The sequence below is a fragment of the Bos taurus genome, chromosome 8 (genome assembly GCF_002263795.3).
Source record: "Bos taurus isolate L1 Dominette 01449 registration number 42190680 breed Hereford chromosome 8, ARS-UCD2.0, whole genome shotgun sequence".
Classification (NCBI taxonomy): Eukaryota; Metazoa; Chordata; class Mammalia; order Artiodactyla; family Bovidae; genus Bos; species Bos taurus.
This window is the reverse complement of record NC_037335.1, coordinates 65,104,353-65,130,453: the sequence shown is the minus strand read 5'-3', so window position 1 is coordinate 65,130,453 and position 26,101 is coordinate 65,104,353. Positions and strand designations below refer to the sequence as shown.

General features: G+C 38.8%; 1 protein-coding gene across 2 annotated transcripts in view; it reads left to right on the top strand.

Moving 5' to 3' along the window:
* The window catches only part of ERP44 (endoplasmic reticulum protein 44), a 96,737-nt gene that overhangs the window by 5,725 nt on the left and 64,911 nt on the right, over window positions 1–26,101 (top strand). The window contains exon 2 of one of the 2 annotated variants that reach the window (XM_059888974.1): window positions 523–13,770. The exons of the other annotated variant lie outside the window; for it this stretch is intronic. Within the exon in view, the coding sequence (XP_059744957.1) occupies window positions 8,444–9,853 (1,410 nt within the window). The 5' untranslated portion in view covers window positions 523–8,443 and the 3' untranslated portion in view covers window positions 9,854–13,770. Of the gene's footprint in view, window positions 1–522; window positions 13,771–26,101 lie in introns of those variants that run through there. 2 annotated transcript variants of the gene reach the window in all.

The window sequence follows — 26,101 nt, the reverse complement described above, 5'->3', positions numbered from 1 at the left end:
CTTTGTAGTAGCTCAACTTTTCGATGCACTATATTTTACTTCATCATTTGTTAAAATATTACTATTTTAATATAAATGATATTTTTAATATAAAATACAGTTATTGGTCATCTCCAGTTTTCCACAGTTGTTAAAAAAATGTGCAGATGATTCACATACAGTGATATTCCCTATAGATCTACAAATATGTTCTCAGGTTAATTCTCTAGAATTGTGTATCTTAGATCCTTTTTTTTTTTCTTTTATGATGTCTTTTATTTAGGATTTCTGATACATTGTACAAATTTGTCCTACTGGAAAGTTGTACAGATGTTTCTTTCTATGAACAATGTATGAGTATATCCACCTTCTCACACTCTAGTTACAATGGGTGTTTTTGTAGTCTGTGCCAATTTAGTAGACCAACAATATTATCTGGTTTAAATGTACATTTATTTGATTACAACCAAAGATTTGTTTTCTTCATAATTAATGACTTTTATAGTTTTGCTTGAATATGTATGTATGTGTTTGTTATTTCAGTTCAGTTCAGTTCAGTCTCTCAGTCGTGTCCGACTCTTTGCGACCCCATGAACTGCAGCACGACAGGCCTCCGTGTCCATCACCAACTCTCGGAGTTCAGTCAGACTCACATCCACTGAGTCGCTGATGCCATCCAGCCATCTCATTTTCTGTCGTCCCCTTCTCCTCCTGCCCCCAATCCCTCCCAGCATCAGAGTCTTTTCCAATGAGTCGACTCTTCGCACGAAGTGGCCAAAGTACTGGAGTTTCAGCTTTAGCATCATTCCTTCCAAAGAACACCCAGGACTGATCTTCAGAATGGACTGGTTGGATCTCCTTGCAGTCCAAGGGACTCTCAAGAGTCTTCTCCAACACCACAGTTCCAAAGCATCAATTCTTCGGTGCTCAGCTTTCTTCACAATCCAACTCTCACATCCATACATGACTTCTGGAAAAACCATAGCCTTGACTAGACAGACCTTTGTTGGCAAATTCTCTGCTTTTGAATATGCTATCTAGGTTGGTCATAACTTTGCTTCCAAGGAGTAAGCATCTTTTAATTTCATGGCTGCAGTCACCATCTGCAGTGATTTTGGAGCCCCCAAAAATAAAGTCTGACACTGTTTCCACTGTTTCCCCATCTATTTGCCATGAAGTGATGGGACCAGATGCCATGATCTTAGTTTTCTGAATGTTGAGCTTTTTGTTATTTACCCCTTTGAAAACCTTGTTTACTCATTGCAGTAATTCAGAATAGATGTGCTCACAAGATGCAGTTTAAGAATGACAGAAAGTGTTCTTTCTTCATTTAGTGTCCATTCATGAGGTAGCAGAATGCAAAAAATACAGGGTTAGCTGTCAGGGCATCTATGTGCAAGTTCCACCTCTTCCACATCCTTAACACTATCCTTGGGTAAATCACCTAACTAAATTTTTTAGTCTCTAAGGTAAGCACTCCAGATTTGATGATTCAATGATTCTTTGGTAGTCTATCTTGTTTTTTAAAAGGATATTCCTCTGACTTATCTAGTTAGTAAATTTCTTATTTGATTGGGTAGTTCCTCAAAAAATCTGCTGGCTTTGCAGGTCTATGCCCCCCTCACTCTGCTATCCAGTGGGAGGAAGAGCACACTTTGGTCACAGCTTTTCTTATATTAATGTACTCTGTTTCATTTAACTAACTAAATGAAAAACATAGTTTGGCTTTTCATAGCATTCATTGCTCGTTAGCCTACCTTTGATCCCATAGAGAGGATCTACCTGGGTTTCAGGCTGCAGCAGATTTATTTCCTTGGTATTATTCTTTCCTTTCCTCCTGTCGTTTGAGAGCCTGTTTACTGTCTGCTATGGAAGAGAAAGATTATTGAGATTCACATCATGCTTTCAAGGAATTTATAGTTAAGTGAGAGAGAGAATACCTATATATAAATAATTAGAATTCCAAAATGAGAATGATAGGTGTCCTTAAGGTATTTGTAGAAGTGAGTTGTAGATCTTGCTTCTTCCAGTGTCCTCACCCCAGCCATACTGATTCAGAATCTGTACTTTAATAAGTGTACCTTGTTGATTCATATATGACCATTAAGTATGAGAAGTACAGCTGTAGACATCTAAAAAGAAGCAAATTTCTTCTCATTGGCAGAATCAGAAGTCTTGAAAGAAGATAAGAACAGAGCCTTAAAAGGTTAAATTGATGAGTTAATTTTCAGTCTTGAGTGGAATGAGTAAGAAAGCTTATATCCTTCAGTGACAATAAATCTGTATCATGATTTGGGTACCTGTTTTGGGGGTTTTCTTTCCTTTTCTTTTTTTTAAGGATTCTTCCTGTGTGGCTCACTGACATGGCCAGATGTTAGAATTGGCCCTAAAGAAGCTAGCAAACCCTTTGGCCAGTTTCCATTAGAACAGCTCATTATTATCTTAGCCAAAATAAAAATCATAGTCTTTAGTGGATTCTCAGTAGCATTCCAATTACTCCACTCAAGAGGAGAAGGACCAAAATGCAACTTTGGAGAAATTTCTTAGGTAATGCCATGGATCTCAGGTCTTGGTTCTGTTCTTGTAGAGACTGAAGTCAGATTCTAACTGCTTTGAGTCCTTCAGTGATGTTATGATCAAGATCTCTTATTCCTCTAGTACTGTGATTTTCTCATTATGTAGAACCTTGAACACTATATTTTAATGTATCTAATTTTTAGTTACCTGAATTTGTAGACATGAACATTACTGAAATAATACAAAAAAAGGGGGGGGGGGGAGAAGGAAGAAATCATCTCAGAAAAATATTTGAGTATTGGAGCTAAAGAAAACTGTCAAGTGAATTAGAGTGCCAAGACTTTTCCCATTTCTTCCTTAAGATTAGAAGAGTCTAGTAGTGGAAGGAAGCTGTTGTAATTGAACTTAAGAGATTTTAGAAAAAGGTCTTTAGGCATCAGAAGAATTTTTAACACTGGAAAAAAGGAATTTCTATGGGACTCTACCATTAGTGTTTTGCTCAGTTCAGTAGGTGGGTCACATGCAGTAGAATGACTGAAGGTTTAATTATCTATAACTACTGTAAATTCATTAAAATGGAATAAAATATAAAATTTCATTCCTCAGTGACAGTAGCCATTTTTCAAGGGCACAGTGGTCACGTGTGTGTGTGCTCAGTCACTCAGTTGTGTCTCACTCCTTGCAAACCTTTGGACTGTAGCCTGCCAGACTTTTCCATCCTTGGGATTTTTCAGGCAAGAATACTGGAGTGAGTTAGCATCTCCCTTCTCCAGGGGATCTTTCTAACCCAGGGATCGAACCAGCATCTCCTATGTCTTCCTGCATTGCAGGTGAATTCTTTACCCACTGAGCCATGATTAGTGTATTGAACAACGCACATGATGAGCCATTCCATTGTTGCAGAAAGTACCATTGGATACTGCTAGTCTAGTTGTCATCTGTCTCAGAAGCCCAAGACAAAGGTGAGGTAAATAAGGAAAATGCCTCAAATAGTGTTGCAGTGCTTGTGAGGAACATATATCTTGCCTGTCCAAGGGGTAGCAATAACCTGGAAAAATGTTAGTTGTCTTATTAGCACAGATTTGTCTTTTGGAGAAGGCAATGGCACCCCACTCAGTACTCTTGCCTGAAAAATCCCATGGACGGAGGAGCCTGGTAGGCTGCAGTCCATGGGGTCACACAGAGTCGGACATGACTGAGCGACTTCACTTTCACTTTTTACTTTCATGCACTGGAGAGGGAAATGGCAACCCACTCCAGTGTTCTTGCCTGGAGAATCCCAGGGACGGGGGAGCCTGGTGGGCTGCCGTATATGGGGTCACACAGAGTCGGACACGACTGAAGTGACTTAGCAGCAGCAGCAGCAGCCTGATAGCAAATTTAGAGAGGCATCAGACAATATCCCTGGGTTGGGAAGATCCCCTGGAGAAGGGAAAGGCTACCTACTCCAGTATTCCGGCCTGGAGAATTTCGTGGACTGTATAGTCCATGGGGTTGCAAAGACTCGGACATGACGGAGCAACTTTCACCTCACCTCAGACAATATAGTTAAAACTCAAAAATAAGAGTTTGAGTGTTTAGTATTGATTCATCTACTAGTTCATAAAGCAATTTAGGACAAGTCACTGTCCTTCTTGGGGCTTTGTTTTTCAACTGAAAATTGAGTAGGATTGCATAGACTGTTTGGGGCAGTCCAATGAGCCTTCCAGTAGAATGTGACTGGGACGTTGGGATTTGAGGGACTACAGTTTGTCTCCGTGAGAAAGTCCCTTTTGAGGGCTTCATCTTCAGAAATGATACTTTAAAGAAAACTTTACTGATTAAGAACATTCCTACATTTTAGTTATTAAAATTACCTGTAGAAAGATGGCCCCCGTGTGTTTTATTTGCCTCAGGTTTCAGAATGATACCTTTGCCAGGAGCTTAGTCTTCTAATTTGATAAACCCATTAGTTAATGTGCATTTTTCTTCCTGCCCACTTTGAAATGGCCAGAAGTTACACGAGTTCATTAAGACAAACCAGTATCTAATATATAAAGCATTTTCTAAGAAATTTGAGCCAACTCCAAAATGTTGACAAAACTGTAATTTAGTGATGGAGTGAAAGTGTTAGTTGCTCAGTAGTGTCCAACTCTTTGCAACTCCATAGACTTAGCTCACCAGGCTCCTCTGTCCATGGAATTCTCCAGACAAGAATACTGGAGTGGGTTGCCATTTCCTTCTTCAGAGGATCTTCCCAACCCAGGGATCGAAGCCAAGTCTCCTGCATTGCAGGCAAATTCTTTACCATCTGAGCCACCAGGGAAGCCCAGTGATGGAGTAGAGATTATGAATAACTTTATAAAGTGAAATAGTAAATGTAGTTAAAATTTCTTGGTCCTTTGGACAAGATACTCTCATATTTACATGCCTGATGTTTAGCTGTTTTTTTTGAAGTTTTTTAAAATGTAGGGGAAAATGCCAGCTGTTAAAATATTACTGAAACAATATGGAAGTCTGTTTCTGAGTGAAGAATGGTTTTAATTGTGTGTGTAATCTAAGAGAGAGGTTTTTTTTTTGGCTGTGCCAGACAGCATGAGGGATCTTAGTTCACTGACCAGGGAACAAACCTGTGCCCCTTGCAGTGGAAGAGCCCTAACCAGTAGATTACCAGAGGATTCCCTAAGAGAGAATCTGTCCCGATTGCAGTAAAACCCCAGCTAGCTAGCTAGTAAAAGCTCATGTTTCTGTAATGATTTCACATTCTGAAAGAGCTGAGATAAAGAAGAGGTACACTTTTTTTGGTAGTCAAAATAATTCTTTGAAAACGGCTACTCAAATTGACTCATTCCTCAATTTTTCTAGCACCAGTTTTTACTATTAAAATGGATTCTGATTCTCATAGAAGTCTTGTGATCTGTTCACAATTGACACAAGTACCACAGTGTTGCTTGGTTCTTAATTTAACCTTTGAATGAACAGTTTCAGGTACCGTAATTTTGCTTTAGAACTGTAGAAACTGTGCTGCATTTTAAAGCACATTCTATTTATTTGTTTCAGAAACTTCCCAGTTTGTTTATTATTTCATTGTGCCTGCACTCTGATCATGAGTATCTTCCAGAGGCAAAGTGAAGTATTTTTTCCTTAACAATAACTTGAATGTATATCAACTAAAGAAAACTTCTAGGAGAATATTTAATTTAGGAGTCAGAGATTTGGGCTCAAATCTTGGATCTGCTGCTTCTCACCTTTTGTTATCTCACCTATTAACTTCTGAGGAATAATACAGGTTTTGTGTCTGACTCATAGGAGGTGTTATTTCCATGGTTCTACAATTCTGTGGAACAAAAAGTGCTAAAAAGGTATCATAGCTTTTTATTCTCAGATCCTAGTTTCTGGTACAATACCTTACACAGATTAAGTGCTCAATAATAATTTTGTTGAGTGTATGAAACAAATAAAAGGTAGGTCTAGGGTAAGGAGGATCAGGAATGCCCAGAGGAGTAGGAGTTTGTGAGCATCACCAAGAAGGTGAGCTTTGAACTGGGTGAGGGAGTCAGTCCTTGGAATTCATTGAGGGGAAAAGCTTTTCAGGCAAGGGCATTAGCCAGAGCAGTCCCTAATATGAGAGTGTCACAGGCATATTGAAGGAGCAGCAAGAAAGGCAGTGTGTGTGGTATGCTGTGAGGAAGGTGTAGTGCATTAGAAGAGTAAATCATGTACCTAAACACGTTTTGCAAAGCTGTCTTTATTGCTGACATTTTCTTTTTTCTTATTTTCTATTCTGTGCTTTATTTTTTTTTTTTAATTGCTGATATGACCCAAGCAGGTAGAACTCCCTAACAGGCTTCCTGGTAATATTGATCTCAGCCATGGCCCAGTTGGCTCTGCTGGGAGTAGCCTTGGCTGTTTACCCCAGTGTTCCCCCAGTTTGCTAAATTGAAAATATTCTCTGTGTGTAACACAACTGGTCACAACTTGAAGTTGTAATAATTCAAGCTGTTAAGACAAAAGATTTCCTGACATATTTTTTTTGATTGCTAAATGCAGTATACTTTAATAGTACAGAAAAGCATAATGAAGAAAAAGTACATACTCCTACCACTAAAACATTTTAGTGTATATCCATCCTTCTAGTTTTTATGTGTGCAAATTTGAAAGGACTTTCTAACAGTGAAATGTGTGTTTGGAACAATGAGTGTTGGGCACGTGTTCTTGTTTGGTCCTGCTGCAGTCTTCCATTAAGGCTACCTGAGAACAGAAGCTGCCCACATGTGTACATGCATTTGTGCTCATGGAACTTGGAAATGGCATTGAGCTTGACCACTTAACGTTAGAAAGTTATTTAGTTTTTCAGAGCTTCCTTTTTCTTGCCTGTCAAATGGAATACAGTCCTCTCTTTTGAAGAGTTCTGGGAAGACAGAATGAGTCTTTGTGAGTGTGTCCATGGTACATCGTAGGCATTTAAATTTTTTTATTTCTGATATGTTGTAAGTGCTCGACAAATGTTGTTTGGTTTAAGGAATCAGTGAGTGAATGAATGAATGATTGAATATATTTGTTCTTTTGAGTAACTTTCAAGTTGTCCATCCTGTGGTATTACAACTGTGTACATTGAAGTAATGAGCTGGCATGACAAGCTTCCAGCCCCTGTGGTCTTCTGGTGCTGATGGCACTGTCAGTATTATACTAAAAAAAAAAACAACTTAAAAATGTGACCATACAGTGAATAAATTATAGCCTAGAACCTGGAATATTAGGTCCATGAATCAAGGCAAATTGGAAGTGGTCAAACAGGGGATGGCAAGAGTGAACATCAACACTAGGAATCAACGAACTAAGATGAACTGGAATGGGTGAATTTAACTCAGATGACCATTATATCTACCACTGTGGGCAGGAATCCCTTAGAAGAAATGGAGTAGCCATCATGGTCAACAAAAGAGTCTGAAACGCAGTACTTGGATGCAATCTCTGTTTCCAAGATACACCATTCAATATCACGGTAATCCAAGTCTATGCCCTGACCAGTAACGCTGAAGAAGCTGAAGTTGAACAGTTCTATGAAGACCTACGAGACCTTATAGAACTAACACCCAAAAAAGATGTCCCTTTCATTGTCGGGGACTGGAATGCAGAAGTAGGAAGTCAAGAAACACCTGGAGTAACAGGCAAATTTGGCCTTGGAGTATAGAATGAAGCAGGGCAAAGGCTAATAGAGTTCTGCCAAGAGAACACAGTGGTCATAGCAAACACGCTCTTCCAACAACACAAGAGAAGACTACATGTGGACATCACCAGATGGTCAACACCGAAATCAAATTGATTATATTCTTTGCAGCCAAAGATGGAGAAGCTCTATACAGTCAGCAAAAAGAAGACCAGGAGCTGACTGTGCCTCAGATCATAAACTCCTTATTGCCAAATTCAGACTGAAATTGAAGAAAGTGGAGAAAACCATTAGACCATTCAGGTATGACCTAAATCAAATCCCTTATGACTTTACAGTGGAAGTGAGAAATAGGTTTAAGGGACTAGATCTGATAGAGTGCCTGATGAACTATGGACTGAGGTTCCTGACGTTGTACAGGAGACAGGGATCAAGACCATCCCCAAGAAAAAGAAATGCAAAAAAGCAAAATGGCCGTCTGAGGAGGCCTTACAAATAGCTGTGAAAAGAAGGGAAGCAAAAAGCAAAGGTGAAAAGGAAAGATATACCCATTTGAATGCACAGTTTCAAAGAATAGCAAGGAGAGATAAGAAAGCCTTCCTCAGTGATCAATGCAGAGAGATAGAGGAAAACAATAGAATAGAAAGACTAGAGATCTCTTCAAGAAAATTAGAGATACCAAGGGAACGTTTCATGCAAACATGGGCTCAATTAAGGACACAAATTGAAGGGAGCTAACAAAAGCAGAAGATACTAAGAAGTGGCAAGAATACACAGAAGAACTGTACAAAAAAGATCATGACCCAGATAATCAACGATGGTGTGATCACTGACCGAGAGCCAGACATCCTGGAATGTGAAGTCAAGTGGGTCTTAGGAAGCATCACTACAAACAAAGCTAGTGGAGGTGATGGAATTCCAGTTGAGCTCTTTCAAATCCTGAAAGATGATGCTGTGAAAGTGTTGCACTCAATATGCCAGCAAATTTGGAAAACTCAGCAGTGGCCACAGGACTGGAAAAGGTCAGTTTTCATTCCAATCCCAAAGAAAGGCAATGCCAAAGAATGCTCAAACTACCGCACAATTGCACTCATCTCACACGCTAGTAAAATAATGCTCAAAATTCTCCAAGCCAAGCTTCACCAATATGTGAACTGTGAACTTCCAGATGTTCAAGCTGATTTTAGAAAAGGCAGAGGAACCAGAGATCAAATTGCCAACATCCGCTGGATCATGGAAAAAGCAAAAGAGTTCCAGTTTTTCTGGTTTACTGACTATGCCAAAGCCTTTGACTGTGTGGCTCACAGTAAACTGTGGAAAATTCTGAAAGAGATGGGAATACCAGACCACCTGACCTGCCTCTTGAGAAACCTATATGCAGGTCAGGAAGCAACAGTTAGAACTGGACATGGAACAACAGACTGGTTCCAAATAGGAAAAGGAGTATGTCAAGGCTGTATATTGTCACCCTGCTTATTTAACTTTTATGCAGAGTACATCATGAGAAACGCTGGGCTGGAGGAAGCACAAGCTGGAATCAAGATTGCCAGGAGAAATATCAATAACCTCAGATATGCAGATGACACCACCCTTATGGCAGAAAGTGAAGAGGAACTCAAAAGCCTCTTGATGAAAGTGAAAGAGGAGAGTGAAAAAGTTGGCTTAAAGCTCAACATTCAGAAAATGAAGATCATAGCATCCGGTCCCATCACTTCATGGGAAATAGATGGGGCAACAGTGTCAGACTTTATTTTTCTGGGCTCCAAAATCACTGCAGATGGTGACTGTAGCCATGAAATTAAAAGACGCTTACTCCTTGGAAGGAAAGTTATGACCGACCTAGATAGCATATTAAAAAGCAGAGACATTACTTTGCCAACAAAGGTCCGTCTAGTCAAGGCTCTGGTTTTTCCTGTGGTCATGTATGGATGTGAGAGTTGGACTATAAAGAAAGATGAGTGCCGAAGAATTGATGCTTTTGAACTGTGGTGTTGGAGAAGACTCTTGAGAGTCCCTTGGACTGCAAGGAGATCCAACCAGTCCATCCTAAAGGAGATCAGCCCTGGGTGTTCTTTGGAAGGATGTATGTTGAAGCTGAAACTGCAATACTTTGGCCACCTCATGCGAAGAGCTGACTCATTTGAAAAGACCCTGATGCAGGAAGAGAAGGGGACGACAGAGGATGAGGTGGATGGATGGCATCACTAACTCAATGGACATGGGTTTGTGTGGACTCCAGGAGTTGGTGATGGACTGGGAGGCCTGGCGTGCTATAGTCCATGGGCTCGCAAGAGTCAGACACAACTGAGCCACTTACTGAACTGACTTGTATTTTATAACTATACTTAGATTTGTACTTAAATTCAGTATATAACGATGAAAACAGTTTGTGGAAACAGTGGTATTTTGTTGTACAGACCACTGGTTTTAGAATTAAAAGAGACTTGGGTTTGAACCCTGTTCCACCACTAGTTTGCAGAAGTCACAGTCTATGAGTCTTAATCCTTCAGCAGCTATTTGCACTTATTGTATGTAAAATACTACAAACTTTCACTTTCCTCATTTATAAACTAGAGATAATTTCTACTGCAGCTTCGGGAGTTGCTATGATGATGTAAAAGAGCTGTGTGTTTGTGTATAGTAAATCTACTTGTAACATTGAAATATTCTTGTGTGCCTCAAACATATATTTGTTACTTATATTTTCCCCTGCTGCCTAGGTATACAGTGGAGTACATCCCTTTCAAGGAGAGTTGATGCATTATGGAAGTAGTCCTAAGATGTGAAATTCCAGGATAACTGAAAGTCCTAGTTCATTCTCAGCTCTACCCCTCTTTGTAGTTGTGTGATATTAAGCAAAATGTTTTATCTTTCTGACCCTCAAGTTTCATATTTTGAAAATGAGGATAATTATTTTCCAAGGTTGTGTGCTTAAGATATAGTGTATATAAAGTACTTTGCATCGTGTCTGGCATATAGAAGAGATTTTTGTTCTGTAAGGTAATGAATAGAGAAGGAAGATAGAGTCGTGCTTATGAAATGGAGGAGTACCTTGGAGGAGGATTACGCCGGTCCTGATAAACTTTCGGTGTTTGTGCTACCTTTCCAACCTTCTGAAATGAGCAAATGGATGAGGCTTTTTATTTCAAAAGTCTGATTCTAAACACTGTGGTTTCTCAAAGTGCTTATCAACTTGTCTCTTTCCCCTGGTAAGTTACAACATACTCTTATCAAAATAGTGGCAAATGTAACTGTGATTGATAGAAATAAAAATCTAACTTGATATGCATTTCTGCTTTTACTACAAAGCAAATAAATTCCTGTAAGTGGTTTAAATGAAAGTGGGAAACATGCTTTATGCTTTTCTGTTTGAAAGGTGTCATTTGCTCCATGCAGAAAGGCATCATTTCTAGTACTTTGTACTCTCAAAATCATTAAAAAAAGACATCCCTGACTGTTGTAGTTGATGAGATATTTGGAAAATGATGATGATTTCTTAGAAGTATATAATCTTTCTCTAGTAGAATTTAGAGAATAGAAGATTATTGCAGCATATTTTGATCACTGAAAAGATGTAAACATAAAAATCCTATTTGTGTAAGTGTGGAAGATTTCAAATTGCTGGTTATACAGTTTCATATGTTCCTATAAGCTTAACTTGCATATACCGTAGTTATCCCTTAAATATTGCTTCCAGCAGCATGTGAAGTTATTTACACATAAGCATGTGTAATATATACCACTTTTAGTAAGTTTTGGCCATTAAGCTAGATCTGCTTATAGATTTGATGAAAACTGGGGATATAACAGATGTTTTTGAGTTTAGAAATTGTGATAAAAGTATTCAGTAAGAACCTATTGGCATATAAAATAGTTTATAAAGAGTATTTCAAGTTGGATCAAGGAAAACTCATCATATGGTTTTCCTTTTCTAATCTCATGAATACATCTACAAACCCCTCCAATTGGGAAGATGGGTACCTGGTCAGAAGAGAAGGGTAAATTATGTTTCCCAGTCCACAACACTAAGTTGTAAAGACCTACTTGATATACACTGGTTATTGTCTTGAACACAAGGGTGGTTTAAGGTATATAAGATGAGCCTTCAAGAAATAGCTTTTAATTCTGTGAAGTATTCAATATTCTGTAGCAGAATAATCAGATTTTAAGTCCTCTTTTTCTCATTTGGCCCATGAGCAAGGGAAACCTTCCAGGAAGTAGTTAACTGTACTTACAGTATGGTGTTGGATGCCTAAGTGTAAGTCATTCTTAGCTTACCTTATTTGGGGAATACTTATATGTACAGTGGTACTGACTTCCCTTGATCATCTTCAGCTGTTATTTCTTATGCCAAATAAATGGTGATATATGAAGAAATTACCAGAAAGTTTTATATATTCCAACATGAATTGATTTTCTAAGAGTATACTATTTATTCTGGAATATTACTTTGAAGACTAAGTTAATAAATATCCCTGAATAGTCTAAAAATGGGATAGAAGATATTTTCTTAATGGCTTAAAATGCACTTTTATTCAAGTTGTTTAAATGGTTTTTAGTTTAAGGAAGGAACAAGGGTATCTTCTGGGCACATTTTCTTCTAAGAGAATGCATGATACTTGTATTTCTATCAAAGTTTATCATCCCATTGTCAGGACTGACGTATTTCCTATCAGTAAGTTGTTTTAGGTAATTTAAGTCAGTTCCATTCACACAAGCCAAATGTGTGTGAGTGTGTCTTTTTTTCCCTTTTTTTCTCGAAATCATTAAAGAATATAAAGAAACACTTCTATTTCTGTTTAGCTTCTGAAATGATATTTGTTAATGCCTTAGTTCCTAAGTCTAGGGCTTCCCTTGTGGCTCAGCTGGTAAAGAACCCACCTGCAATGTGGGAGACCTGGGTTCAATCCCTGGACTGGGAAGAGTCCCTGGAAAAGGGAAGGGGTACCCACTCCAGTATTCTGATCTGGAGAATTCCATGGACTATATAGTCCATGGGGTTGCAAAGAGTCGGACACGACTGAGCGACTTTCACTTCACTTCACTTCTTCCTAAGTCTACAGTGACACCTCATACAATGGTTGGCTAATTTTATCTGTTGATGGCAGGCAGAGTCTATGTCGGTCTGTTGATTTGCATCCATGTAAACAAATTTTAAGCTTATAGACTGAAAGTGTATAAGTAGAGGAGCTTGTGTCTGCCTTACTAGTGGCACCAGACATGATTCAACTTTTTTTTTTTTATACAAGATTTTTTATTTGGCTTTTAAAAGTGGTGTGGTGTTGTTTTGTTTTTTTTTTTTTGTAATAAATAGGTTCTTTATTCTGTTTTTCCCAAACTTATTTATTTATTTTTAAATTTTATTTTATTTTTAAACTGTACAAATTGTATTAGTTTTGCCAAATATCAAAATGAATCTGCCACAGGTATACATGTGTTCCCCATCCTGAACCCTCCTCCCTCCTCCCTCCCGATACCATCCCTCTGGGTTGTCCCAGTGCACTAGCCCCAAGCATCCAGTATCGTGCATCGAACCTGGACTGGCAACTCGTTTCATACATGATGTTATACATGTTTCAATGCCATTCTCCCAAATCTTCCCACCCTCTCCCTCTCCCACAGAGTCCATAAGATTGTTCTATACATCAGTGTCTCTTTTGCTGTCTTGTACACAGGGTTATTGTTAGCATCTTTCTAAATTCCATATATATGCGTTAGTATACTGTATTGGTGTTTTTCTTTCTGGCTTACTTCACTCTGTATAATAGGCTCTAGTTTCATCCACCTCATTAGAACTGATTCAAATGTATTCTTTTTAATAGCTGAGTAATACTCCATCGTGTATATGTACCACAGCTTTCTTATCCATTCATCTGCTGATGGACATCTAGGTTGCTTCCATGTCCTGGCTATTATAAACAGTGCTGCGATGAACATTGGGGTACACGTGTCTCTTTCCCTTCTGGTTTCCTCAGTGTGTATGCCCAGCAGTGGGATTGCTGGATCATAAGGCAGTTCTATTTCCAGTTTTTTAAGGAATCTCCACACTGTTCTCCATAGTGGCTGTACTAGTTTGCATTCCCACCAACAGTGTAAGAGGGTTCCCTTTTCTCCACACCCTCTCCAGCATTTATTATTTGTAGACTTTTGGATCGCAGCCATTCTGACTGGTGTGAAATGGTACCTCATAGTGGTTTTGATTTGCATTTCTCTGATAATGAGTGATGTTGAGCGTCTTTTCATGTGTTTGTTAGCCATCTGTATGTCTTCTTTGGAGAAATGTCTATTTAGTTCTTTGGCCCATTTTTTGATTGGGTCATTTATTTTTCTGGAGTTGAGCTGTAGGAGTTGCTTGTATATTTTTGAGATTAGTTGTTTGTCAGTTGCTTCATTTGCTATTATTTTCTCCCATTCTGAAGGCTGCCTTTTCACCTTGCTAATAGTTTCCTTTGATGTGCAGAAGCTTTTAAGGTTAATTAGGTCCCATTTGTTTATTTTTGCTTTTATTTCCGATATTCTGGGAGGTAGGTCATAGAGGATCCTGCTGTGATGTATGTCAGAGAGTGTTTTGCCTATGTTCTCCTCTAGGAGTTTTATAGTTTCTGGTCTTACGTTGAGATCTTTAATCCATTTTGAGTTTATTTTTGTGTATGGTGTTAAAAAGTGTTCTAGTTTCATTCTTTTTCAAGTGGTTGACCAGATTTCCCAGCACCACTTGTTAAAAGAGATTGTCTTTAATCCCTTGTATATTCTTGCCTCCTTTGTCAAAGATAAGGTGTCCATATGTGTGTGGATTTATCTCTGGGCTTTCTATTTTGTTCCATTGATCTATATTTCTGTCTTTGTGCCAGTACCATACTGTCTTGATAACTGTGGCTTTGTAGTAGAGCCTGAAGTCAGGTAGGTTGATTCCTCCAGTTCCATTCTTCTTTCTCAAGATGGCTTTGGCTATTCGAGGTTTTTTGTATTTCCATACAAATTGTGAAATTATTTGTTCTAGCTTTGTGAAGAATACCGTTGGTAGCCTGATAGGGATTGCATTGAATCTATAAATTGCTTTGGGTAGTATACTCATTTTCACTATATTGATTCTTCCAATCCATGAACATGGTATATTTCTCCATCTAATAGAGTCCTCTTTGATTTCTTTCACCAGTGTTTTATAGTTTTCTATGTATAGGTCTTTAGTTTCTTTAGGTAGATATATTCCTTTGTGATGTTTTTAGACTACCCTTTAGTGAGTTTCTCACCCATACCCTGATAACGTTTTATTCTGTCAGGTACCCTCTTTCTTCTTGAAATAGTATGCCCCTTACTTCTTTTTTTCTCTTTTCTCCTCCTACATCTTTATTTTTTTTCAAATTATGAAAATATGGTAACCCATTTACAGGAGACTTGGAAAATACAGAACAAAGTTACATGTATAGTTCCATGATATATTACAATTATCTTTTTAAGTAGATAAATTAAGGTTGTTTAGTTGGAGTTTCAATATCAAACTCTCAAAAATTAATAGAATGACTATACAGAGAAGTAGAAGGATATAGTAGACCTGAAAGCACTATGAACCAATTCAACATAAGATTTATACAGGTTTCACGTAACAGTAGAATACTAATTCTATTCAGCTTTGCATAGACTATAAACTAAGAGACACTGGAACGTATCCAAGGACTTAAGACTAGGTGTAAAAATTTCATGGTTGAAGAGACTGAAATCGTACAGAGAATGTTCGCCCTTCTTTTGTGCTTCAGTGGTTCAGTCTGTTTTCTCTGTCTGTTCCTCTGTCTCCCCCTCCCCCTCACTGGTTGGGGAAAGGGAAAAGGCCTTCATATAAGTTACAGAAGGAGGACAGTAAGGAGATAAATGTACTGGCTAAGAGCTGCTTTTCACCCTTCTCATCACATCTTGTTATCCAGTGATTTTAACTCACAGCTTTATCTATTGCTTCTGAAGACTGGAGTGACTTGGGCGTCTGTTAGTGTTTTGTTAGTGCCTTGGACTCAGTTTCTTGGTGTTTTAGTCCTGGCGTGAAAAGTAGTCAAATACAGTTTCCAGACTCTTCCTGCTAGTTGGTAGAAGGCACTTCATCTTCTGTCAGCTGTTTCCTCATTGACTGGGCAAGACATATACCTAGTGAAACTGAAGTAAATCAGTGAGTGCATAGTAATAGCTTTTCTAAAATAGTCTTACTTTCATTTTCTCTAGCTACTTGGATTTATAGCTTTGCCTCATTGACTTTTGCATCCCTTTAGTTTGTCACCATGACCTGTTTGTCTTTCTTTTGAAAGCTCTACAAATCTCCCCCACCCCAGTCCAGGCCCTTATTTCACTTTCTTCTTTGTATTACCATTTCACTCAATTAGCTGTATTATCTTACTTCTCTCCAGTAAAGAGAGGAGCACAGTGCTTACAGAACTTAAAGATCAGGGCTCCTTCCTTACTGAGAAGTCTCCCATGACATCTTACTTCTGCTACAGCAGATTTCAGTCCCTCTGTCAGGCTTCCAAGAGTGTTATACTCTGGGCTTCCCAGTTGGCACTGGTGGTAAGGCATTCCCCTGCCAGTGCAGAAGACTTAAGAGAAGCAGGTGCGATCCCTGAGTTGGGAAGATCTCCTGGAGGAAGGCATGGCAACTCAGTCCAGTATTGCCTGGAGAATCCCAAGGACAGAGGAGCCTGGGAGGCTTCAGTCCATAGGGTCGCAAAGAGGTCGGACACTACAGCTTATCACACAACACAGCACAGCACATACTTACTCTCCCAACACCTTGGTGTTTTTTTTTCCCCTTGACGTTCTAGCTTCCAGGTTCATCTCCTCTCATCATATTGCACTATGTGAACTTCCATAGCCAGGCTTTCTCTTCACTTACTTCATCTGTGGAAACTACTCTGCTCATTTTACCCATCCTGTGCTCTCTGCCTTCTTCTAAATTTTTCTGTAAGCCTTGCAGTAGTTGGTATCGTATGTCTTCTGTGCTAACTTTTCATGCATGATCATGAATCTCTTGAAGGACAGAAATGTGCCTTTAATCGAATTCCCTGCAGGCCCTACTAGTTCAGTGCTTCCATCCCCATAGACTATAATCAAAGAACTTCAGTGAGCTTGTGGGAGAGCAGGTGGATATGTTCCTGGTGAACTGTACATAATAGACTTGTCTTATAAATGTGTGGAAGGAAAAGGTGAGCAGATGTTCAGCCTGGTAGGGTAAAACTTTCCACTGTAAAGTGTATTGGTTCATCCTGTGAGTTCTCTATCATAATCTAGTGTTCAGTTGGAGGCTAAATGGCCATTCTGCCAAGGATGCTGTTATGCAGAGTTCTGCATGACCCAGGAGGGGAAGGTATTATTCGATCAAATAAATTAGTGTCCCCTTCAACTTTGTAATTCTAAATAAGTTTTGACCTAATAAAGAAGAGGCCAGGGAGACTGATGGGAATTTAGAAACTGATAAAGGTAATAAGATGTTAAACAGTAATGCTAATAATTTATAGCTGAGTAATCTTTGTAGGTTTTGGACCTGTTTTTCATTGCTCTATTTACATCTCATGATGTTGAAAACAAAATTCAAAATTACAAAATACAATTTTGTGACCTTCACATTTGATTATTTGTTCAACTACTGAGAGACTTCCATTTAGAAGACTATCTAGCCTACTCTTTATCTAAAAACTAAAAACAAAATGTTCATTGGAATTGCTATGTTAATTTTATTTATGATAAATAGAAAAATTAAACTCCTCCCCACAAGGCTAGAGAATGTGAACTTCAGCTGATTGAAACTTACTTTTCTCTGTCTTTTAAAATAGAATCCAGTGGTAAGTACAGTATTTTTAAAATTCATCGTCTTCATTTGATTGTAAATTGACTTGTCACTTTTTTACTTGCTTCTTGTCCTAAGGCAGGTCAGATATTCTTCTCAAGTCTTTTTGTGAGTGGGAGGTCTCTAGAATTATCGCTGTCTGATGAATTATGTTTCTTTTTCCTACTTAAAAGTGATCCTTTCACTGTCATAATTTGAGTTCTAGTCCCTAAGCAAAAGTTTCAGAAAATGCCTCTGTTTTAACAGGCAAGTAAATGTCATTCATGTCCTCTTCCAGCTTTAAGTAGATGGGCTTCTTTTGGGTCTCAAAGAATTGTAGAATGTCTAAACACGGAAGAATTTTAAAGTTATTTGGTTAATCTCTTTGCTCATTAAGCAAACATTGTAGAGTCTCTACCATGTGTCAAGCACATACTAGGTACTAAGGAAATAAATGAACAAAACGGTATAAAAGCTACACTTCATTGGCAAAAGTAAAATTTTACTTAAGAAAAGTAAAATTTTTTTAGAGCAGAAAATTTTGAGTTATATATAATTTGTCAATTCATTCTTTCATGGATCATGCCTTTGGTGCTGTATCTAAAAAGTCATCAACTTAAGACCATCTTGATTTTCTCCTATGTTATCTTCTAGGAATTTTATTTTATTTTTTAATATAAATTTATTTATTTTAATTGGAGGCTAATTACAATATTGTATTGGCTTTGCCATACATCAGCATGAATCCGCCACGGGTGTAGTTTTGTGTTTTCCGTTTAGGTCAGTGATCTATTTTGAGTTAGTTCTGTGAAAGGTGTATGGTCTGTGTCTACATTCATGTTTTGCACGTGCAGTTTGTTACAGCACCATTACTGGAAAAGACTGTCTTTGCTCTTTGTATTGCCTTCATTCTTTCATCAAGGATCAGTTAGTTGATTCTGTTTTTCTTGGTCTATCTCTGGCCTGTCTATTCTTTTCCATTGATCTGTTTCTGTATTTCCACTGATCTTGTGCCAGTACCACCCTGTCTTGATTATTGTGACTTTATAGTTAGTCTTGAAGTTGGTGGTGTCAGTCCTCCAGTTTTGTTCTTGTCCTCAGTGTTGTGTTGGCTAGTCTGTATCGTTTGCCTTTCCACATAAACTTTAGAGTTAGTTCCTTAATATCCAGATAACAACTTGCTGAGAATTTGACTGGGTTTGCATTAACTGAATAGATCAGGTTGGCAGGAATTGACCTCTAGACAGTTTTTGAGTTTTCTGGTACATGAATATGTACTTGGTTCTTCTTTGATTTCATACATCAAAATTTTGTAGTTTTCCTCATATAGATCTTGTATACATTTTGTTAGATTTGTACTAAGTATTTTTATTTTGGATGGTGCCAATGTGATGATGTATTTTGAATTTCATGTTTAACCTGTTGATTGCTGATTTAGGAAAGCAATTGACTTTTGTGTATTAACATTATATTCTGTAACACTGCTGTAATTGTTTATTAGTTCTAGCGACTTTTTGTCATTTGTTTTGAATTTCTGCATGGATTATCAAGTTGTCTGTAAAAAAGACAGTTTTATTTTTTCCTTCCCAATCTGCATATGTTTTATTTCCCTTTCTTGTCTTATTGTATTAGCTAGATGTCCAGTGTAATCTTAAAAAACAATGGTGTGAGGAGACATCCTTGCCTTATAACTGATCTTAGTGGTAATGCTCAAGTTTTTCACCGTTAAGTATGATGTTTGCTGTACACTTTTCATATGTTCATTAACAAGTTGTAGAACTTCCGCTCTGTTCCTAATTTACATGAGTGGGTGTTAGATTTTGTCAAATGCATTTTCTGCATGTATTTATATAATCTTATGACTTTTCTTCTATAGCCTATTGTTGTGATGGATAACATTAAATGATTTTCAAGTGTTGAAGTGGTCTTGCATACCTGGAATAAAACCCACTTGGTCATTGTGTATAATTCTTTCTATTTACTGTTAGACTCGGTTCACTGATATCTTTTGGAGGAGTTTTGCATCTGTGTTCATGAAAGATATTGGTTTGTATTTCCTTGTAATGGCTTGTCTGCTTTGGTATGAAGGTAATGCTAGCCTCATAGAACGTGTTAGGAAATATTTCCTCTGCTCCTGTCTTCTGAAAGAGATTGTAGAGAATAAGTGTAGTTTTTTTCCCTTTATTAAATGTTTGGTAAAATTCACCAGTGAATCCATCTGAGCCTGGTGCTTTCTGTTTTGAGAGGGTATTAGTTATTGATTCAGTTTCTTTAATAGGTATCAATCTGTTTAGATAGTCTGTTTCTTTGTGTGTTTTTTGGTAGATTGTGTCATTTGAGGAATTGGTCTGTTTCATCTAGGTGAACATAGGGTTCTTCTTCAGTTCAGTTCAGTTCAGTCGCTCAGTTGTGTCCGACTCTTTGCGACCCCAGGAATCGCAACACGACAGGCCTCCCTGTCCATCACCAACTCCTGGAGTTCACTCAGACTCACGTCCATCGAGTCAGTGATGCCATCCAGCCATCTCATTCTCTGTCGTCCCCTTCTCCTGCCCCCAGTCCCTCCCAGCATCAGAGTCTTTTCCAATGAGTCAACTCTTCGCATGAGGTGGCCAAAGACCTGGAGTTTCAGCTTTAGCATCATTCCTTCCAAAGAAATCCCAGGACTGATCTCCTTCAGAATGGACTGGTTGGATCTCCTTGCAGTCCAAGGGACTCTCAAGAGTCTTCTCCAACACCACAGTTCAAAAGCATCAATTCTTCGGTGCTCAGCCTTCTTCACAGTCCAACTCTCACATCCATACATGACCACAGGAAAAACCAGAGCCTTGACTAGACGGACATTTGTTGGCAAAGTAATATCTCTGCTTTTCAATATGCTATGTAGGTCGGTCATAACTTTCCTTCCAAGGAGTAAGTGTCTTTTAATTTCATGGCTACAGTCACCATCTGCAGTGATTTTGGAGCCCCAAAAAATAAAGTCTGACACTGTTTCCACTGTTTCCCCATCTATTTCCCATGAAGTGATGGGACCGGATGCTATGATCTTCGTTTTCTGAATGTTGAGCTTTAAGCCAACTTTTTCACTCTCTTCTTTCACTTTCATCAAGAGGCTTTTGAGTTCCTCTTCACTTTCTGCCATAAGGGTGGTGTCATCTGCATATCTGAGGTTATTGATATTTCTCCCGGCAATCTAGATTCCAGCTTGTGCTTCTTCCAGCCCAGCGTTTCTCATGGTGTACTCTGCATATAAGTTAAATAAGCAGGGTGACAATAGACAGCCTTGACGTACTCCTTTTCCTATTTGGAACCAGTCTGTTGTTCCAGGTCCAGTTCTAACTGTTGCTTCCTGACCTGCATACAAATTTCTCAGGAGGCAGGTCAGGTGGTCTGGTATTCCCATCTCTTTCAGAATTTCCCACAGTTTCTTGTGATCCACACAGTCTAAGGCGTTGGCATAGTCAGTAAAGCAGAAATAGATGTTTTTCTGGAACTCTCTTGCTTTTTCCATGATCCAGCAGATGTTGGCAATTTGATCTCTGGTTCCTCTGCCTTTTCTAAAACCAGCTTGAATATCAGGAAGTTTACGGTTCACATATTGCTGAAGCTTGGCTTGGAGAATTTTGAGCATTACTTCACTAGCATGTGAGATGAGTGCAATGAGTGAGATGAGGGTTGTTCTTAGTATTCCCTGATTATCCTTTTAATGTCCATGAGATCTGTAGTGATGTGCCCTCATTCACTTCTGATGTTAGTAATTCCTAATTATGCCAATTCTTTTATCCTTCTTTCTTTACCTCTATCTCATGGCAGTTAAGAAAAAGGAGACAAAAATGTACAAAGGAGATAGATTCTGAAATTCAGATTTCCTTTTAGCAAACCACAGTCATTTCCTGAGTAATATTTTAGTAAACAAAAATGACATGGTGGTGATGGAAGTTATAAGATAATAACCGTTAATATATATGAGAGCTTTGAGGCCATCTCTGCCTGGAAAATCCCATGGACGGAGGAGCCTGGTAGGCTGCAGTCCATGGGGTTGCTGAGAGTCAGACACTACTGAAGCGACTCAGCAGCAGCTGGGGGGCTTTTAGACCAGATAAGAGAAAGACAAACCCATTTGCTTTACAAAAGTTAATTTAGGAGCCTAGGAGGCAGTATCAAAGAGTCTTCTTCTAATGATTATTTAATTAGGTTAGATATCTTAGCTAGTATATGGCCTTTTAAGGATGTGTTTGACATTTAGAATTGGTTTGGTTAGAAGTAACAGGACGTTATGAAGATAACAGATTTTTTAGGTTAGTGGATTAATATGATAGGCCAGTATAATAATGGAATCATGTTTGGATTTGGTAATAAAAATATTTTTACCTTAAAACATAGTACTGAAGAAAAAGAAGCTAGAAAGCCTGAGTTCATTCTAAAACTAAGTGAATGTAGAAAATAGGAAACCAAAACTTTCACTGAAGAACAGTTTTTCATTGAAGGCTGTTAACTTGTCAAAAAAAAGTCAAGTTCACATGTTTAATAGTGAAATACAATCATTTTTTGACATATGTAGGAGATATTTCCTTCATATTCATATTCTGCATTGTAGGAATGCATGGGCTCCCAGAAGAACCTAGTAAATAAGAGAGTTTAAAACTTTAAATTATGTAAGTGAAAACATTAGTGTTTAGTTCACTATATTATATTGTGTACTGACTGTCTTTCCCATCCTAATTCCCCACTTATCTGTGGGTTCTTAACTTTTTCTCCCAAATAAACTGCTTGTCTCAGGGGTCTACTTTTGGCAGGAGCCCAAATGAAGATAAGCTATCATTTTCCTCTAAAATGTCCTTTTTTTTTTTTAACATAACTGCTTGCATCCTCATGGTATCATATTACATGTATTTGTTATTTCCTATGTGGGCTTCCCAGGCAACTCAGTGGTCAAGAATCTGCCTGCTGATGCAGGTTCAATCCCTGGGTCGGGAATATAAGGAAATGGCAACCCGCTCCAGTATTCTTGCCTGGGAAATCCCTTGGAGACAGGAGCCTGGTGGGCTATAGTCCGTGGGGTCACAAAGAGTTGGACATGATTGAGTGACTAAACAACAATAGTTTCCTATACACTAATTCTTGGGCTTGATTAGATTGAAATCAGGTTTAGTTTTAGGGGATTAAGATTACTTCATAAGTGGTGCTTTTTATTTCCTATTGCATTCTTTTAAGAAACATTAGTATATAGTTAATGCTGCTGTATGCTATATATGAGAGTTATTGTGAGGGGGAATCCTAAGAGTTTGCATCACAGGAGAAATACATATTTTTTTAATTTTGTTTCTACGTGAGATCATGGATGTTTATTAAACTTACTGTGGTAATCATTTCATGAGTGTATACATTCAGTGATTATGCTTACTGCTTACACTTATACAGTGCTATGTATCAATTATATCACAAGAAAACAGGTAGAAAAAAGCAACATGTGGTTGTCCCACTTGTAGAGATGTTAAGATTGTTCAGTAACAGTGCTGATGTGGTTGTTTCACATTAAGATTAATTCAAAGCTTCTGGATATCCTAGGCAAAAAGGGACTATGACTTACTGTATAATACTCATTACTCCGTGCCCAGCAGTTATCTAGGCTTCCTTGATGGCTAAGACAGTAAAGAATCTACCTGCAATGCAAGAGACGTGGGTTTGATCCCTGGGTTAAGAAGATCCCCTGGAGAAGGGAATTGCTACCCACTCCAGTATTCTTACTTGGAGGATTCCATGGACAGAGAAGTCTGGTGGACTACAGTCCATGGGGTGGCAAAGAGCCAGATGTGCTAATGCTAATGCTAAGTCACTTCAGTCGTGTCCGACTCTGTGTGACCCCATAGATGGCAGCCCACCAAGCTCCGCCATCCCTGGGATTCTCCAGGCAAGAATACTGGAGTGGGTTGCCATTTCCTTCTCCAATGCATGAAAGAGAAAAGTGAAAGTGAAGTCACTCAGTCGTGTCCGACTGTTAGCAACCCCATGGACTGCAGCCTACCGGGCTCCTCTGTCGATGGATTTTCCAGGCAAGAGTACTAGAGTGGGGTGCCATTGCCTTCTCCGAGCCAGATGTGACTTAACGACTAACACTTTCTTTTTTGCAGGAATTATGGTGACTATTAAAATACTTGAGAGGAAATGTTCTCTTTTTTTTTTAAATATGAAAGTCAAATTATTAAGTTTGATCTTGCCAGTTATAATATAAATATCAATATAGTGTTATTCACATCTCTTTCCCAAGTGCCTTGGACAGCGCCTCAGTTCAGTTGCTCAGTTGTGTCTGACTCTTTGCGACCCCATGAATCGCAGCATGCCAGGCCTACCTGTCCATCAGCAACTCCCAGAGTTCACCCAAACTCATGTCCATCGAGTCCATCCAGCCATCTCATTCTCTGTTGTCCCCTTCTCCTCCTGCCCCCAATCCCTCCCAGCATCAGGGACTTTTCCAGTGAGTCAACTCTTAGCATGAGGTGGCCAAAGTACTGGAGTTTCAGCTTCAGCATCAGTCCTTCCAATGAACACCCAGGACTGATCTCCTTTAAGATGGACTGGTTGGATCTCCTTGCAGTCCAAGGGACTCTCAAGAGTCTTCTCCAACACCACAGTTCAAAAGCATCAATTCTTCCGCGCTCAGCTTTCTTCACAGTCCAACTCTCACATCCATACATGACCACTGGAAAAACCATAGCCTTGACTAGATGGACCTTTGTTGGCAAAGTAATGTCTCTGCTTTTCAATATGTTGTCTAGGTTGGTCATAACTTTCCTTCCAAGGAGTAAGCATCTTTTAATTTCATGGCTGCAGTCACCATCTGCAGTGATTTTGGAGCCCAGAAAAATAAAGTCAGCCACTGTTTCCACTGTTGCCCCATCTGTTTCCCATGAAGTGATGAGGCCGGATGCCATGATCTTTGTTTTCTGAATGTTGAGCTTTAAGCCAACTTTTTCACTCTCCTCTTTCACTTTCATCAAGAGGCTCTTTAGTTCTTCTTCACTTTCTGCCATAAGGGTGGTGTCATCTGTAGGTTATTGATATTTCTCCCGGCAATCTTGATTCCAGCTTGTGCTTCTTCCAGCCCAGCGTTTCTCATGATGTACTCTGCATAGAAGTTAAATAAGCAGGGTGACAATATATAGCCTTGACGTACTCCTTTTCCTATTTGGAACCAGTATGTTGTTCCAGGTCCAGTTCTAACTTTTGCTTCCTGACCTGCATATAGGTTTCTCAAGAGGCAGGTCAGGTGGTCTGGTATTCCCATCTCTTTCAGAATTTTCCACAGTTTATTGTGAGTCACACAGTCATAGGCTTTGGCATAGTCAATAAAGCGGAAATATATGTTTTTCTGGAACTCTCTTGCTTTTTCCATGATCCAGCGGTTGTTGGCAATTTGATCTCTGGTTCCTTTGCCTTTTCTAAAACCAGCTTGAACATCTGGAAGTTCACAGTTCACGTATTGCTGAAGCCTGGCTTGGAGAATTTTGAGCATTACTTTACTAGTATGTGAGATGAGTGAAATTGTGCGGTAGTTTGAGCATTCTTTGGCATTGCCTTTCTTTGGGATCAGAATGAAAACTGACCTTTTCCAGTCCTGTGGCCACTGCTGAGTTTTCCAAATTTGCTGGCATATTGAGTGCAACACTTTCACAGCATCATCTTTCAGGATGTGAAATAGCTCAACTGGAATTCCATCACCTCCACTAGCTTTGTTCGTAGTGATGCTTTCTAAGGCCCACTTGACTTCACATTCCAAGATGTCTGGCTCTAGGTGAGTGATCACACAATTGTGATTATCTGGGTCGTGAAGATCTTTTTTGTACAGTTCTTCTGTGTATTCTTGGCACCTCTGCTTAATATCTTCTGCTTCTGTTAGGTCCATACCATTTCTGTCCTTTATTGAGACCATCTTTGCATGAAATGTTCCCTTGGTATCTCTGATTTTCTTGAAGAGATCTCTAGTCTTTCCCATTTTGATGTTTTCCTCTGTTTCTTTGCATTGATCACTGAAGAATGCTTTCTTATCTCTCCTTGCTATTCTTTGGAACTCTGCATTCAGATGCTTATATCTTTCCTTTTCTCCTTTGCTTTTTGCTTCTCTTCTTTTCACAGCTATTTGTAAGGCCTGCTCAGACGTCTGGCCATTTTGCTTTTTTGCATTTCTGTTCCATGGGGATGGTCTTGATCCCTGTCTTCTGTACAATGTCAGGAACCTCAGTCCATAGTTCATCCGGCACTGTATCTATCTGATCTAGTCCCTTAAATCTATTTGTCACTTCCACTGTATAATCATAAAGGATTTGATTTAGGTCATACCTGAATGGTCTAGTGGTTTTCCCCACTTTCTTCAATTTCAGTCTGAATTTGGCAATAAGGACTTCATGATCTGAGCCACAGTCAGCTCCCAGTCTTGTTTTTGCTGACAGCGCCTAGCATGTAATAAATGACTCAGTGAAACATTTGTGGATTGAATGAATGACCTAACAAAAGACTGAAGAATATTTGGACCACATGTTTGTAGACTTTCTTACGGGCATCCTGGGGAAGAATTACAGTTTAGCACAAGGAGGGCAGTCATAATTTTCTCTGGGCATATATATATGAATATTTGTTCTGGACTGTTATCTTGCCAG